This window comes from Drosophila navojoa, chromosome 2 (assembly GCF_054131105.1).
Source record: "Drosophila navojoa isolate 15081-1374.11 chromosome 2, UAZ_NAV_1.0, whole genome shotgun sequence".
Taxonomy (NCBI): Eukaryota; Metazoa; Arthropoda; class Insecta; order Diptera; family Drosophilidae; genus Drosophila; species Drosophila navojoa.
In genome coordinates, this window is record NC_142890.1 from 1975001 (window position 1) to 1990383 (window position 15383).

General features: G+C 44.3%; 9 protein-coding genes across 10 annotated transcripts in view; 5 read left to right on the forward strand and 4 right to left on the reverse strand.

The window, feature by feature from the left end:
• Positions 1-667, forward strand: part of mil (milkah) — a 1762-nt gene extending 1095 nt beyond the window's left edge. For both annotated transcript variants that reach the window (XM_018113174.3, XM_018113175.3), the window contains exons 5-6: positions 117-196; positions 268-667. In XM_018113174.3, coding sequence (XP_017968663.1) covers positions 117-196; positions 268-465 — 278 coding nt within the window. In that variant the 3' untranslated portion in view covers positions 466-667. The remainder of the gene's footprint in view (positions 1-116; positions 197-267) is intronic.
• Positions 668-678: 11 nt separating this feature from the next.
• On the reverse strand, positions 679-3734 carry LOC108649502 (uncharacterized). Its single transcript, XM_089256612.1, has 5 exons — positions 3315-3734; positions 2977-3250; positions 2785-2907; positions 2560-2721; positions 679-2496 (listed from the first exon to the last, which is right to left on the reverse strand). The coding sequence occupies exons 1-5, from the start codon at positions 3587-3589 to the stop codon at positions 958-960; spliced, it is 2373 nt and encodes a 790-aa protein (XP_089112738.1). The 5' UTR covers positions 3590-3734; the 3' UTR covers positions 679-957.
• Positions 3735-3864: 130 nt separating this feature from the next.
• On the reverse strand, positions 3865-6081 carry Boh1 (Buddy of Hmr 1). The gene has a single exon (XM_018113177.3). The coding sequence runs from the start codon at positions 6050-6052 to the stop codon at positions 5255-5257; it is 798 nt and encodes a 265-aa protein (XP_017968666.2). The 5' UTR covers positions 6053-6081; the 3' UTR covers positions 3865-5254.
• On the forward strand, positions 3888-5116 carry mRpS22 (mitochondrial ribosomal protein S22). The gene has a single exon (XM_018113173.3). It carries the CDS (start codon positions 3888-3890, stop codon positions 5061-5063), a length of 1176 nt encoding a protein of 391 aa, XP_017968662.1. The 3' UTR covers positions 5064-5116.
• A 195-nt stretch (positions 6082-6276) lies between the features above and the next one.
• On the reverse strand, positions 6277-9637 carry Surf4 (Surfeit locus protein 4). The gene is made up of 4 exons (XM_018113176.3): positions 9381-9637; positions 7522-7785; positions 7044-7454; positions 6277-6978 (listed from the first exon to the last, which is right to left on the reverse strand). Exons 1-4 carry the CDS (start codon positions 9429-9431, stop codon positions 6892-6894), a joined length of 813 nt encoding a protein of 270 aa, XP_017968665.1. The 5' UTR covers positions 9432-9637; the 3' UTR covers positions 6277-6891.
• A 28-nt stretch (positions 9638-9665) lies between these two features.
• LOC108659976 (uncharacterized) lies at positions 9666-11591 on the forward strand. Its single transcript, XM_018113172.3, has 5 exons — positions 9666-10217; positions 10385-10749; positions 10815-11011; positions 11073-11234; positions 11308-11591. Exons 1-5 carry the CDS (start codon positions 9815-9817, stop codon positions 11528-11530), a joined length of 1350 nt encoding a protein of 449 aa, XP_017968661.1. The 5' UTR covers positions 9666-9814; the 3' UTR covers positions 11531-11591.
• Positions 11592-11697: 106 nt separating this feature from the next.
• Positions 11698-13693, forward strand: LOC108649141 (uncharacterized). The gene is made up of 2 exons (XM_018098151.3): positions 11698-12136; positions 12200-13693. The coding sequence occupies exons 1-2, from the start codon at positions 11810-11812 to the stop codon at positions 13190-13192; spliced, it is 1320 nt and encodes a 439-aa protein (XP_017953640.1). The 5' UTR covers positions 11698-11809; the 3' UTR covers positions 13193-13693.
• A 59-nt stretch (positions 13694-13752) lies between these two features.
• Positions 13753-14556, forward strand: LOC108649157 (uncharacterized). The gene has a single exon (XM_018098172.3). It carries the CDS (start codon positions 13886-13888, stop codon positions 14534-14536), a length of 651 nt encoding a protein of 216 aa, XP_017953661.1. The 5' UTR covers positions 13753-13885; the 3' UTR covers positions 14537-14556.
• On the reverse strand, positions 14547-15220 carry Trs33 (trafficking protein particle complex subunit Trs33). The gene is made up of 2 exons (XM_018098173.3): positions 15056-15220; positions 14547-15002 (listed from the first exon to the last, which is right to left on the reverse strand). Exons 1-2 carry the CDS (start codon positions 15191-15193, stop codon positions 14610-14612), a joined length of 531 nt encoding a protein of 176 aa, XP_017953662.2. The 5' UTR covers positions 15194-15220; the 3' UTR covers positions 14547-14609.
• Positions 15221-15383: the final 163 nt, after the last annotated feature.

Sequence of the window (15383 nt, forward strand, 5' to 3'; positions counted from 1 at the left end):
GACTATTAGAAATTTAGAATCTTGAGACTTGGACATCTTAGCAATTTATGAGTCTTAGAACTTATCCTTCTGACCCAATGAGTTTTAGATCACATTCCACTTATTTTCATCCACAGATCAGCCGTCATTCTTTGACTTCTTTACGCCGCCAGTTCTGCCGGATGATCCCGAGGATCCCAATTTTAGTGACATAAACGTAAGCCATGACTTTAGAAATTTAAGATTGTTCGTATTATTACCTTTTGCATTCCGTTTGAATCCCGTCAGGCCATACTGCAGAACGACTTTGAGTTGGGTTTCTACTTGAAGGAGCGCGTCATACCGAAGGCCGTTATCTTCTTTACTGGCGAAATCGCCGACTGTCAGAGCTCAGATGCCTCGGACTCGGAGACAGAGGACAGCGAGGATGAATCCGAGGTCGAGGAGGAAGAGGAGGAGTCTTCCAACAACGAAAATGACAAGTAACAGATGCAGTTATTTTTAACCACTAGTTAACCGTGTATTGAATTTTCACACGTGTTTTCTGTTTGAATGTTATTCCTAAGTTTTTCACGAAAGTTGGCTCACAGATAGAGCAACTGAACGTTTGAATTGTCCACTTGAAGTTTTTTTTTCTTTCGACGGCTACCAAATAAACATTTCATCAGTTAGTTACTGAATTCCATAATGGTTTCTCAATTGTTGTTTGTTTTTGTTTAATGCTTAACAAATTGTTAAATTTCATCAAGCCAGACATACATACATATATATTCATGTGTGTTTATGTATATTTATATAGGATATATATTATATATATGCTTCTCTCTATAACATATATAAGATATACATATATATAGTATAGCATGTAAGTGTGTGTTCCAAACATAATACTAAATAACTCTGCGCCACAGCGTGGAGCATTTGTAAAGGAGCGAAGGAGGAAGAGATTTAATTTTGTCAAGCCTATTTTAGGAATCCTTAAGGCGCGTCCAGTTGGGGTTCAGGTTCTGCTTCAGCGTCGGCTCCGGCTTCAGCTGCAACTTCGTCCAAGTTTTCGTCCTGTGGTGGCTGCTGCTGCTGCTGCTGCTGCTCTTCGTTCTCCGGCTGCACTTGCACAAGGAGTTCCGTCTCGCCCTGCTCCGGCTGCTCGTCCATGCTTAAATGTGTTGCAACTACCTCACACTCGGGCTTGAGCTTCTTGAACTTGCGCAGGCCCAATGAGGTTACGCTCGTGCCGCTCACATCGATGTAGACGAGATTTGGCGAGCATTGCACCAGATGCTCCAGCGTATAGTTTGTGATGTGCGGATAATTGCGTAGCTCGATCCGCTCGAGTCGATTGTTGGACGAACGATTTGAGTTGCGTATCCAAACGACGTCCGATTGCACGGGATAGGCACGCCCGAAGCTATACATTGCTCGATCCGAGACATAGCATTGGGGCGGCAGCTGGCTGACCGGCGGTCGACAGCGCATCCGCCGGGAATAGTCCCTGTCCAAGGGATCGAGCATATTCCAGAACATCGGATGCTGCACAACCTGCTCCAGATTGCCGCGTGGCTGGATGCGATGTGTGCGGCGTGACTGCATGACCAACAGCGGCTCAGCAATCGCCTGTGGATTCATATAGATCACCTGATCGCGACGCCTCAGGAACCGGCTGTGCGCCGGCTGATTGCCACGAAGCGTGTGTATCTGATCCACCATCTGCTCGATCAGCGAGGCCATCACCTGTGGCCGCTGTCCGTCGACCGGTGGACCGTTCTGCACATAGATGTAAGCGCGTGGTGCCTCAACGCCGCCATCTGCTGCAGCACCTACTGCCGCATCGGCTGCCGCTGCCGACGCTGCATCAGCATCTGCATCTGCTGCTGCTACTGCTGCTGCTGCCGCTGGCGCAGGCTCAGGATTTTCATCAGCACTCTGTTGATTTTCGGCGGGAGCTGGCGAATGACGCGCGACACTGGGCAAAGCGATGACTACAAGGGGCGACTGTATGCCCCCGTTGCCATCCGGATCGGAGGAGCTATGTCCAGTGCTGTGCGCCGCAGCGTTATCTGATTTATCGGAGGAAGACGCAGACGTGGATGAGGTGTCCTCATCATCCGAGCCGGATGAGAGACAGCCACTGCGCTTGGCTGTGCTGCCGGAGGGCTTGGCCGCATCGCTCGCATCCTTTCTAAAATTGCAGTTATCCGAAGTATATGTTTCGCTGGCTGGCTTGGGTGCCTCTGCGTTGGCATCCTGACTCTGGGCAGCTATTTTGCACGCACGTAAGTGCTCCATGGCTGCGCGCGATGTTGACGGCTCATCGTCGTTCAACATTTTCAGTTGATCTGGCACTGGGACAGGCGACTCCTCGGTACCCGGCACATTGCCATTTGTTGTTTTTGTGGGACAGGGCGGTTCCTGAGGCAAATTGGGGGGCGATTCCAGCAGCAGCTCCTTCAAGCCCTCAATGGCGCTAAAGCACTGCAGATCTGAGTTGTTAATGGGCGTCAAACGCAAATCAAGGACCTGTGCAAAGTTAGAAAAAGTCGTTAGGTTCTATATCTATTCATATATGCAGCTGTAGCATACCTCCAAGTTTTGAAAACCAAAGCGGGCTGCCATGCTACCGTAGGGCACAAATTTGCACATCATTTGGCAGCCCTTCAGGCTGAGCCGGCGCAACGACGGCAGCTTCGATAACGCCATAATATAGTAGGGCTCAAACCAGTTGTTATCCTCGATGCTAAGATCCTGTTACACGTAAAACACGTATTAGACAACGTATATACCAATTGGTTATAGGGATATACCTACCTCCAAGTGAATCAATTGCTTTTCTATAGTGTGAAATATACTTTTGACATGATCTCCAACCTTGACGCTGCAATCCTTAAGTTTTAGCCGCTTTAGTGATGAAGGAAACTCCGATATATGTATCTACAAGTAGCAGAAAAAGTTATTATATATGAATCTTAGCAACATGTATGTATGTATATGGATACGCACGTATTCAAAATCCAGACTAACGCCTTGTAATTCAAGAACCTTAAGCTGTGTGGCCACCTTGGGGAACACTGAGGTCAGGGTGCAGGTGAATTGCTTAAACTCGCCGGCAACATGCTGCGACGAGGGTGGGCCACGAATCTTGATGGTGTGCGTCTTCTCTGTGGCACGTCCGAGCACCTCCTCCAGGATGCCCAACGGCAGCGGCGCATTGCTGAGATCAATATTGTGCCAGAAGCGGTGATCCAGAAGGAAACTTTCCAGGTGCGGCGAGCAGCTGACGAGAAACAATAGATATTACCACACATATAGGAACAAAGGGCTGTCGTAATTTCACTCACAGCATCATCGCCAGTATGGAGGCTGTGTCCAAATACTTGAATATCTCATAGAGCAGCTCATTGCAAAAACTCAGCAGACAATGTTTTTGTGGCTGTTGTTGTTGCACTTGCTGCTGCTGCTGCTGCTGCTGCGGCTGCTGCTGTTGTTCTGTCTTCCGTTGTTTCGGCTCCGGCTGCTCCTGAGGCAGCGGTTGGGGCGCGTCCGCTTGCTTGTGCTCGCAGTCGGACAAGCGACGCTTTTGCGCAGCAACAAAAGCGTTATGTACACTATTCATGTTGTTGAGCGCGCTGCAAGCCAAATTGTCTTCGTTTACGAGAAAACTCAACTTTTTTGGCCAAGAAAAAAAAAAAAAACAGCAGCTAAAAAAAATAAACGTCAAACCTGTGAAAACTCTTCTTCATTGCCATTCGCTTGGATACGCAAACAGCTGTTATTGAGTAGACGATAGTTGATTGTTGATCGATACCTAACAGTGCTACATAGCGACTACATTGACCGTAAAACAATTTACAGCACTGCAAGTCTTTGGCTCGTGTGTTTTGGCTCTACTTTGCAGTTTTATTGAATTAAAAATGTTAATTTTACGACAATTGCGCAAACTAAATGCAGCGCAACGACTGCAGCTGGGCGTGGACCAAACGCGACGCAGCCTCTCCGATGCCAGCCTGCAATACGACAAAGATCCACAGCCGCTATTCACAGATGCCGAAACGCAGCGGCTGCTTCAATCCATGACGCAACTGCAGCTGGAGAAGGTCTTCCGGAAGCGAACCGTTGAGGACAACAGCACGGAAACGAAATTCATGACCACCGAACAGCTAGAAAAGGAGTTTGTGCTAACCATCGAAAAGGCCAAGAAATTGCTGCAAATGCCACCGGTTGTGCAGATCAAAAAGGACACCGAGCGCATCATATCCAAGGATCCAGCATTAAAAGACTTTGCCGATTCTAAGTACGTTTTCACCGACATCACATTCGGTCTGCGGCCATCGGACCGCAAGGTGGTGGTACGTGATGTGGATGGCACCTTGGCCTATGCCCCGTTAGAGACCCAAAAGCGCATGAATCAATTGTATTTCCCACTGGTTGGCCGCAGATCCTACACGCCGCGCATGTTCAGCGAGGAGCAGTTGCTGCAGCGTTGCCTGGACGATCACAAATATGAGTTCATTCTGGATCGCCTGACGGTGCAATACGAACCCTACGAGGCCGAGTTCCACAACATTTCAGCCAAAGTCTTTACGCATTTAAATGAATCGAAGCAATTCGATCTGCTCCGCTCCACCCGACACTTTGGACCCATGGCCTTCTTCTACGCCTGGCATCGATGCATCGACGATCTGCTGTACGATATGATCCGACGCGATTATCTAAGCAATGCCGTGCAGCTGATCGCGCTTAGCTATAAGATACACAACGTGCCCGTGGAATATGGCCAAACGCTTAGCCAGCTGGAGGCACTGCAGCCGACGCCCGCCGAGCGTGCGCTCGAAGAGCTGCTCAGCTGCTTGAAGAAGCCATCCGAGAAGGGCATTGAGCAGGAGATCCAAACGGCCATTGGCAAAACGGAGCAAGATTTCGCAGCTGACGAAATCAGCCTGAAATTCATCGAACAATACATTGGAAGCGAGCATGCGCTCAAGAAGGTGCAACTGGAGCTGGCGGTGCAGACGCTCAAGGAGGTGAATCTGGAGAAGCTGCAGTTGTTCAAGGGCTTGAAGAAGGCCCACGGCGTGCAAGCCTCATAAGATAAAAACATCTTTATTATTGTTAATAAAAATACATGATAGGCAGAATTAAATGAATTCATTTTATGATTTCTCAACCCACGACAATCCTACGTTCTGCAAGTAAATCTGGAAACTATGGTCAGATCTTTATTTCATGACGACTTTTTACTCTATATTACTACCTATATTGAAGTCTTTATATTATATATTTACAATTTTGAATCTCTCAGCAATATGCGCAGACGCCGCTGATACTGCTGGATGCAGCGTCGTTTGTGCTGCAGGTAGCGATAGGCATTACTAAAGAGTTTCAGGCAAACGGAGCAGCGATTGATCTTCGCTTTGTGGCGCAAGTTCGTCGAGTTATTGGCAAGGTAATAGGGCTTGACCGATCGGCAAGTGGTGCTCTGCATGCGGTGCACCAGGAAGTGTGTTGTAGAGCTAAACCTCTGACAACACGACAAGCAATAATATGGCTTGGAGACCAAGTGCTTCCTTAGATGCTGGCGAAGCTGCGTCTTCGATGTGATCATAAAAGTGCAGTGCAAATGGGGGCACTGCATGTGCATCTGTGGCCGGGATCTGGGATGGACATGTACTTTGCAATTGTACTTGTGCTGTGCGAGCAAATCCTCGTGGCTGACGAATTTACCACAATCGGAGCACAGCGATTGCGGTCCATAATGCAATCTCACGTGTCGCTGATGCATTTGCAGATTTTTAGCCACTTCTCCACACAAGAGGCACCCGAGCATAGCATTGGGAAACCTGGTGGTGTGCTGGCTAACAAACGCCAGAAATTTTCCTTCCTCATCCCGATTTTCATTCGATTCGGTTGTCGGCAGAGACTCAAACCAATCTTCGTCCCCATCGAATCGTTGGCATTGGATGCCAATATCATTTGTGGGTGGCGGATCTGTTTGTACGCCGCGTACGCGAAAAGGTGGGTTTGTTTTCCATCTAAACGTTATTGTTTTCCTAGTTATTTGCTTTTTACTTTTATTCATGTGTTAATATATTTCGGAAAGCTTTACTGATTTTAAAATAATCTTAAATATTGTGTTCCTTATCGAAAAATCGGTGAAAATATATCGATAATTTATTTTTTTTTCACCAGCCCAACATTCACAAGTTAAATACTTTTCGCCAGCCCTTGTCATCGGTATCAAAGAGAAAGAAACTACAATCAAATTCATTTGGCGCCAATTTCAAAAGATATACAATCAGTGGATAATTTTAGTTGTTTATTAAAACGTTACAATTTAATTCTATTACACTTTTGCTTATAAACGAAAGAAACAAATCATCGTCAATTGGTACAATTCATCATATTTTATACACCGTTATCATAATCCGAACTTCATACAACAAATTATTAACTTAAAAATTGCGCGTACAAGGTAAGAGTAAAGAGTTTTGCAAATTATATATGTATATATGCGTGGACAGATATAATCAAATATAAAATCAGTTAATGTCTCTCATTTGGGGCATAAAATAGCCGTATTTTATGTACAAAATGAAATGTCTTACATGTATGTATATACGAAGAGTTTGTTGATTCCTTGAACGTGCTCGAATGTTTTTTTTTCCATTTTTGTTTTTGTTTTGTTGTTTGGTGGGCCGTAGCATTATAGCCTGGATATTGCGGAAGTCCCTTATCAATTTATCAAATAAGTCAAGTTTTTTATAACATTTTTTCATTCTTTCTTTCGGGTTCTATTCGGTGTTGTTGTTGTTGTGCATCTCCTGTTGTTCCATTTTATGGTAATTCTAACTAAATGATCTCATTCAAGAGTTAATCGCAATTGAAGTCAAATTTGCATTTATAGGTATAGAAGAAGCTCTACCACTTCTTCTTGTGCTCGTCCATGGACACGCCACCGGGGCCCAGGGAGACTATCATGAGCAAGCCCCCGATAACCGAAAGTGTCTGTAATATGCCAAATAACAGTTATACGTCATATGAATATAAAAGTTGGCCATAGAAATATTTACCTGGAAAAAGTCATATTTCAAAAAATCTCTTAGAGGCTTGTACGAGGGAATTGTCCACCAGGCATTATGATATAGATTGAGCACCGTCAGCAGCGCAACCAAAATTAACGCCGACAACTTTGTCTTGTAGCCCAGCACAACGAGCACCATCAAGGTGGAGCCAATGATGTCCTGAATGATATTCCACACGCTCAGCTCGAAGCGGATGAGTGTGATGAACATGAAGGCAAGCAGAATGCGACCAGCCAGCTGCATGAAGTTCTTGGGCTTGTTCTCGCCCAGCGATGGCACGCCGGCAAATAAGCTGCGTCCCTCGATCCTAGCCTCGGCCAACACCAGCAGCAAAGCGCCGATCAGAGCAAAGTTACGTAGCAAGAACTGGAAGTCCCACAGTATGGAATACGCGATTGTCTACAGTACGAATTAAAGTCAAATTAATCATAATCTGCTGAGGCAATTAGCACCTTCCGTAGCTCACCTGTAGCACCACAATGAAGAACAGCAGACCGACCGCAATGTCTACCTTGAATCTAGCCATTACCATGCCACAGCCGCCCAGTTGTCCCAGCAGATTCGTTAGCACAAAAACTGTGGCCAAGAACTTGCCGCAGCCCCAGCTCATGTCCATGTATTCGCGCTGTTCGTTCCATTGGAAATACATGCGCAGGCCATCCTCGAAGAAGGTGGCGATCAGGCATAATCGTGCAACAGTCGGTAGCACGTATTTGCCGCGCTTGATAACCTTAAAATAGAATTCGAAATAACAACAAACATTTATTGATAACAAATTTTCGATTGTATATAATCTCTTTGTGTGTTTGCGTGTGTGAGTGTGTACGTAGGATTCTGATTGTGTGGATGTGATAGTGTTGTAACGGGAATACACTCAGAAAAACCGACGAAAAGTAAAAATAAATAATTTTCTAATAATTAAAGTTATTAAAAAAAATGGTAATTTAATAAAAAAAAAACTATTAAAAAATTAAAATTAAAAATATTTGTTTTATTAAAATTGCTAACCCAATTTTTAAAATAGGTAAAAAAGTTTTAGTTTTAGAATTTGTATTTAATAAATAAAATTGAAATAAATTAATTTCTTTTGGGTTCTATTAGGTGTTGTGGTCTTATATATGTATGTATAAATATTTCTTTTTATCATAAGATCTCAAATGCAATATAATTATTTATAATCTCTACAGAAGCCCGGCAAATTTCACACAGAACTGAACATTCTAAATGTTATGTAAATACGAGTCTGCGAATCTAAACTCGTTTGCTATAAATAAAATACTAATTGCTGTAATTATTTACTTCGCTTTATTTAAGTAGGGTTTTATGTATATTTTTTTTCGGGAGTATTTTGAAGAGATGCATTAAAATACATATTTGCGTGCGCCGGCAAGGGTAATTGATAAGTGAATAGCGAGTAAGAGAAGTTAAAAAGAAGCAACTATTGGCATATCGCCGGGGAATCGTCCACTTAAGTTGATTGTGATAAGAGCTCAGAAATTTACAACATACTGGAGCGTGGCTCTCATTTTGTTGTGGGCATTTTTCTTTTCTTTTTTTTTTTTTTTTTTTTTGACAAGACAGTGTTGATTTGGCAAGACAGTGGCGGGTCATGACGTGTCGCTCAGCTGCTCTTCCGCGCTATACTTTATGTGAGCCACGCTATCTCCCCATCTCTCTCAGAGTGTAACGGGTTTTCATGCCTAGCTTTAATGCATAATTTGAATATATTGATACATGAGCAGACACACTGAAACACACACACACACACACATACTATTATATATACACACATACACAAACTCTCTGATTAGGTACCCAGTGTAAGTATATGTAAGTGTTTAAGCTGGCTGCCAGATTTCCATTTCCTAAAGCTATTACGGAACTTGACTAGTTCGAGATGGACGACGCAACATTCATGCCGCTCACTCTCACCACTTTCACTAGTATGGACTAAGCACACTCACACACATAATAACTCACGCACGCACACACATACAGACGCAAATCGTAACCGCATATGGCGTACTCTCTATTAGATACTAGTTCCTGGATTCTTTGGGCATTTTTCATAAGTAGCTATCCAACCATGAATCTAATACGTCCTGGAGCCCACCATGGAGCACTTGCAGCCAGATACTATGGCTGCGATTGAGCTTCGAACTTTGCCGCGTTTGGATGACGTTGGCAGTTTTCTATTGCTTTTGCTTCAAGTGGTATTCTGATTTTTCCAATTAGATGTTGATTAGACCAATTGCCAGTGCTCTTCAAACAGTTGTAAGTGGAGCACTTAGCTACTTTCACGGATTATGATCCTAAGAGAATTACCTGTTCGGCCACATCTTCCGTTTTTGCAATATATTCGTTGGGTATGCTCATGTTGGCGGCTGCTATTGGTCCTCTTGGGGTTGTTTACGTGTTATTCCAGGCCGACGTTAAAACTTGCAGCATGCAAGTTTGGTTTAAAAACACTTAAAACGTTCACAGTCCACTCGGTACACGAAATTAAAATTAACAAAAACCAGAAAAATCAAAAAACACACAACACGGGCACACAAGGCTGGCAGAGAGAGCCAGGTGGAGAAATTGTTATCGATAGTAATAAGTTTGCGATTAACTGCGACTGGCGATTAACCTCAGTGCTGTTATCGAGCAGTTCCAAGCAGCGTGCCAGGTTTTTTTCGTTTTAGAAAAAACCATACACAATAAATATTAGTGATATTATATATAAAATAGAATAAGTTAACTTTAGTTGATATAAAATGGCAACCGTGGCCAAGCGACCAAGGATTGACGACGAAAAGCCCAGCACATCGAAAGAGAGCCGTACGAAAAAGAAGTCCAAAAAAAATGTGACTGCCGGCGAAATTAACACCGACTGGGACGTAGATAGCTACCGAACGGAATACGAGAGCGAGGAACACTGGCAACTGCGCCGTGACTTTATGATGGCACACAAGGATCGCTTCGACGAGGAGCGTTTGGTATGCCTGGCACAGACATTCATCAACATGGAATTTCTGGGTTGCAAATATCCATCGGAAACAATGCTCTTGGTCGCCGAGTTGTCAAAAGAGATTGCCGAAGAGTTTCGGCAGAAGCGGTCGCTGCGGCTGAAGCGCACATTTGTCAACGCATCGGACGCAGCCGAACAGCGGGCCAAAGGTAGACGGAACAATCCAAAATAATAATATCATAGATGTACTATTAGAGACGGAAGAAAATGTTTTATATATTACTCGTAAATATATAAATATATATAAATATCTATTTAGTATATATGTGATCGTGAAACCCACGAATCCTGATTACACGTATTCCAAATCAATTAGGCCGCTCCCAACAGCCATTGCAGAAGAAACAAGCCCAATTCGAAAGCCAATCCACCAGCAGCGTCGATCGGATGTGTTTCGGCGGCGGGGCTCCACTCGATCTCTTCCAAGGCTTGCGTTTTGGGAACTTGATAATTTATTTAGCCGGCGGTCGCAGTTGCCTGCGCAATTCTTGTAATTTGGCCAAAATGAAGTACGACGAACGCTCGATTGAAACCCAAACGATGGAAACGTCGAAAACAGCTGAGATTGTAATCAATGATGAGGTCATAGCCACTGAACAAGGCGAGAATCTAAAGGCAGCCAAAATGGCTGCATACAAGCAAGCGTTGCTCCTGCTGCAGACGCACTGCTACAGCATAAAGGTAGACAGTGCCTAGAGGACTACCTGAGATTAGTTCATGTGCATATATATCTTTTCTGTGTCCAGCTGAATGCAGCGCGAGCTACTATCAAGGTCGAGAAGGGCAAGAATGGCATTGATATCAATGTCACCAAGGAGTCGGCGGACAGTCTGACGGATAGCAAGCTGGATGCGAGCAACAAAGGCTATCGTATGATGCGGATGATGGGCTGGACAGGCGGTGGTCTGGGACGCCGCAAGCAAGGTCGCGAGGAGCCCGTGGGGTGGGTGTTTGGTCTTGATGTCATTATGTTTAACTAGATATTGAATTCAAATATTTTGCAGCTACCTGTTAAAGAGCAATCGTATGGGCTTGGGCTCCAATGATCCGCATGCTAACCTGGCAGATTATCGCAAACTCATAGAGAACTATGTCAATTCGGATGATATACGAGACATGCAGTTTGAGCCGAACTTTTTAAAAGAAGAACGCGCCACGTTTCATCAGTATGCAAACTTCTTTTAATCATAATTTAATATCATTCCTTATTACATATGTATATGTATTTGTATTTTGTAGAATTGCTAGCAAGTTTGGACTGCGTTCGACAAGCTATGGCACTGGAGAATCTCGTCGCTTGCTTATAACTAAGAAAATCAGCTATAATATCATACTAAATGAGGTGCTCACCAAAAGAAATCCCAAGTTCTGCGAACGTTATTTTGTGCAGGTGCCCATGCAGAAGGCCCACCTGTTTCCAGGTAATGTGGCTGCTCTGGATTTGGAAAGCTTAATGGAATAATGAATAATGTGTTACGGTTACTTTTATATACGTTTATATTGGTATATATGTAAAACATTTTCAGGACAATTAATTTAAGTTTATAGTAAGAGAATAAATTTTGTACGCATTTGAAAAAAGTATTAAATTCAAATCCAGTTGCATTCGTGTTTACGTTTCGGTGTGACTGGCTACTTGCGTTGGCCTTGGAATGGCATTAACAAAGAGCGTCGTGCAACAACAAGTGCATTGATCGAGTCTCGTTCTTGTTTGAAACACAAACGTTTGTTTTCTGAAATAATGAGCAGATGTCCGCGCTGCAACTGCGTAGCAGCTGGACAAAATCGCCTAGTCACCGACAGCTGTGGACACAACAAATGTCGATTGTGTCTGCTGGCAGATGAAGTCGCTTGCTCGGAATGCCAGTTGACAAGGGAGCTTGAGCCCGCGGCAGATGCTGTAGATCAACCAGTTGAGGATGTGGATTACAAACATATAACAAGCACGACACAGGGCTATCATTGCTCTGTGTGCAACAAGAGCTTCCGCAGTCGCACACAACAGTATTATCATCGTAGCTGTGGCAATGAGATCCTCAAGAAGTTTCCTTGCACTCAATGCGCACGGGTAATTTAAAACAAAAGCTGAATCTTCAATATAAATATATGTGTAACAATTATTATTTTCCAGCGATTTGCCACACGTTCGCATCTGAAGTATCACCAAAAGAGCCACAACAGTCCCAGTTTCAGCTGTTCCCATTGTGGTAAAACCTTTAGGCAGGAGCTCTTGTTGCAACGCCATATGCGTACTCACAACTCATCCGGCTTTCCCTGCCAGCAATGCTCAAGAACCTTTCGCAGCCAGGGCGCCCTCACGGCTCACGCTGTTCTGCACAGCGGCAACGGCTTGCCATACAAATGTGTTGACTGCTCCAAGCACTATCTAACCAAGGCGAATTTACGGCAGCATCGTGTGAAGCACGAGCCGAATAGCCGCCGGCACCAGTGCAATGTGTGCAACAAGTGCTTTCTGCGCTCCTCCACGCTCAGATTGCACCAAGCCCGACACACTCAGCGTCCGCGGCATGCTTGCTCCCAATGCAATAAGACCTACAATGACGTGGATGCACTGCAGCGGCACGTGAAGCAACACACAGCCAATCCGCGTTATCAATGTCTGCAATGTGACGTCACAGTCAGCCGGCGTGACAATATGCAGCGGCATATGCGCTCCATGCATCCAGGCATTGAATTCGATGCGGGCGTAAAAGTCTTAGATGTTGAGCAGAGCACCACAACTGTGCCAGCTGCTGCAGAGCAGCCAACTGCGCCGAGTCTGCGCTACAGCAGCGTCATCATGAGTGTGGGCAATGTGCAGCCGGTGGTAGTGCCCGAACTGGAGCCGGAGAAGCCGCCGCCGGAGAAATCGCTGCCCGATAAAGTGCAAAAAGAGAATGTAAAATTATATCGCAAAATCATATTGGATTTGGATAACGAGGAGTACTCCAATGAGCTGAGCAGTACTGGCCTGGACATGGACGAGTCGACACCGCCAACCGCTGAGCAACAAGCGACGCAGCTGGCACCGCAACATCCACCTTTGCCTGACCAGAGCAGCTCCTGCTTTAGACATTGGCGCAAGAATTTCAAATACTTTTATGAAAACGAACATACCAATTAAGAATTATGGTATTAGCTAGGGCTAGCAGATCCTTAAGGAAGTCGAGAGAATGTCTTGCTCAAGAATTTAAATAAGATGTGAACTGATCGATTGGCATAAGGCATAATAACGAGATGGGGTCAATGTAGTTATTTATACATATAGCTGAATGAAATGCTGGCCTGATGCCATATAATACACTTGCTAAGCGTATTTTAACTAGTTAACGGTGTGTGTATATGCTTATAGACAAGCTATATAGTCATGCTTAGTGAAAAGATATAGAAGCTTGTCCTGCCATACACACAGCAAATCAAACTGTAAAATGAGCTTCATTACGCTTAGATTATTCTTTTGAAAGTTCTTGAATTTGGGCAGTGGTTCCATCTACACATGTATGTATGTATGTATATTATATTGTTAGAGTTAAGTATTTGTGTATATTGTATTCTAGTGATAAATGTAAAAATTATTCTTCAGTGTTTGATTCGAAACAATATAAAAGCTAGTCTCAACGAGAAAGCATACATTGGTTCATTTCAATTATAATTAATTACAATATATAACTATAGCACATAGAGCATTTATGAGTCGTGAGCTCTCAGATGTTGCTGCCTAGTTGGCCTGCGTCAATGACAAGGGTCTGGGCTGGGCACTGTTCGATGAGCAAGCAATAGAAATACGTAATTATATTATCCAAGCGTAGTGCACAAAATGTGGAGCGAGCAAACGGAACTAGAGGTGCTGCAAGAGATCTATGATCTAACCCGAGCAGCTGGAGCCAAACAGAATTGGCGCAAGTTACTGACGCTTGGCTACAGACTGGAACGGGACTTGAAGCGCAAATTGCTCTGGATATGGCCCACAGCATTGGATCTGAAGAGACTAAATGGTGTGCTTAGGCAGCTGGACATTCACCATGTGCTGAGCATTGGCTGTGGCAGTGGACTGCTCGAGTGGCTGCTCGGCGCGGTGGCTGACCAAGAGCTGCGAGTCTATGGCCTGGAAAGGGATCCGAACTGGTGGTGCAGCAAATACGCCGTACGCAGTTTTATTCCACTCAACTACATTGAGCAGGCAGACTCCAAATTGAGTCCCAGTTTCTTCAGCCGCTGTTGCTCGGGCGTTGCGCCCTGTGCGCTGCTCTTTTGCTACTTTAACAATCGAAGTGCCTTCCTGGAGTACCTAAGCGCATTTGAAGGCAAGTGGCTTATAATAATAGGTCCACAGCCTGCATTGGGCATACACACAGATCCGAATCCTCTGCAACCTCAGCTGCCCGACAAACAATGGGCGTTGCGCGATCTTTGCGAATGGACTGAACAGAATGTGGTGGCCATCTACGAGAAACTCGACATTATTTAGCTATATATACAAGTTAATTAGCAATTGTATATTTATAATTTGTATTATTAATGCGTTATCTATATATTTATGCCTAACCCCTATTGACTTCTATGTGAAATCTGCAGGCGGGTATTGTCTGCACTTCAGCCGTCACAGTGCTGTTGATACCCAGATTACTAAGCGCACCGCGCACCAGACCACAAGTGAAGGCTACAAATTTGGGAGCCTGCTCCAGCTGCTTGGAGCCTGGCGAGATGCGTGTGAGAAAACGGAATGCTTTATCCTGCACCACGTACATGCCATAGTTGTTGGTGCGCAAGTTATCCACTTGCTTCTTGTAAATCAATGTCCAGAAGTCAGTGCATATAAATTTCATTGTCTCCAGCTCATCCTTGAAGCGCCCGACGTCTCGCGTAAGGCGTTCGATCAGACGATAGCCGGTGGTAAAGCCTATGTACTCCAGGGTGCCCAGATCATTCTGATCCTGCAAAATGGCTTTGTGTTTACATATGGATTATCTATGACTTAATGCTCCACCTTGCTATTATTTAGGCAATAGTTGACTATCTCAGCATGCAGGCAATCAAATACAATTTCCTCCGACATTATTAAAACAATACTGTTTACGTTCTGTAAATTAGAGTTGCACTCAACAGCTGACTGTGACGTTAGCATGTGAATGGCATAAGTTGCTCTCGCAGCTGTGAATGGGTACAAAATTGAGTTTGCTAAAAAGTTAAGTTCTTCAATTGCACCTTAACTAAATAATTTCTATTTTTTCACTATTTTAAATTAATTCATTGTACTTTTGTGTGTTAGTTAAATATGTCTGCGAGATCTGTTACTGAATTCCCACAGCAAATCA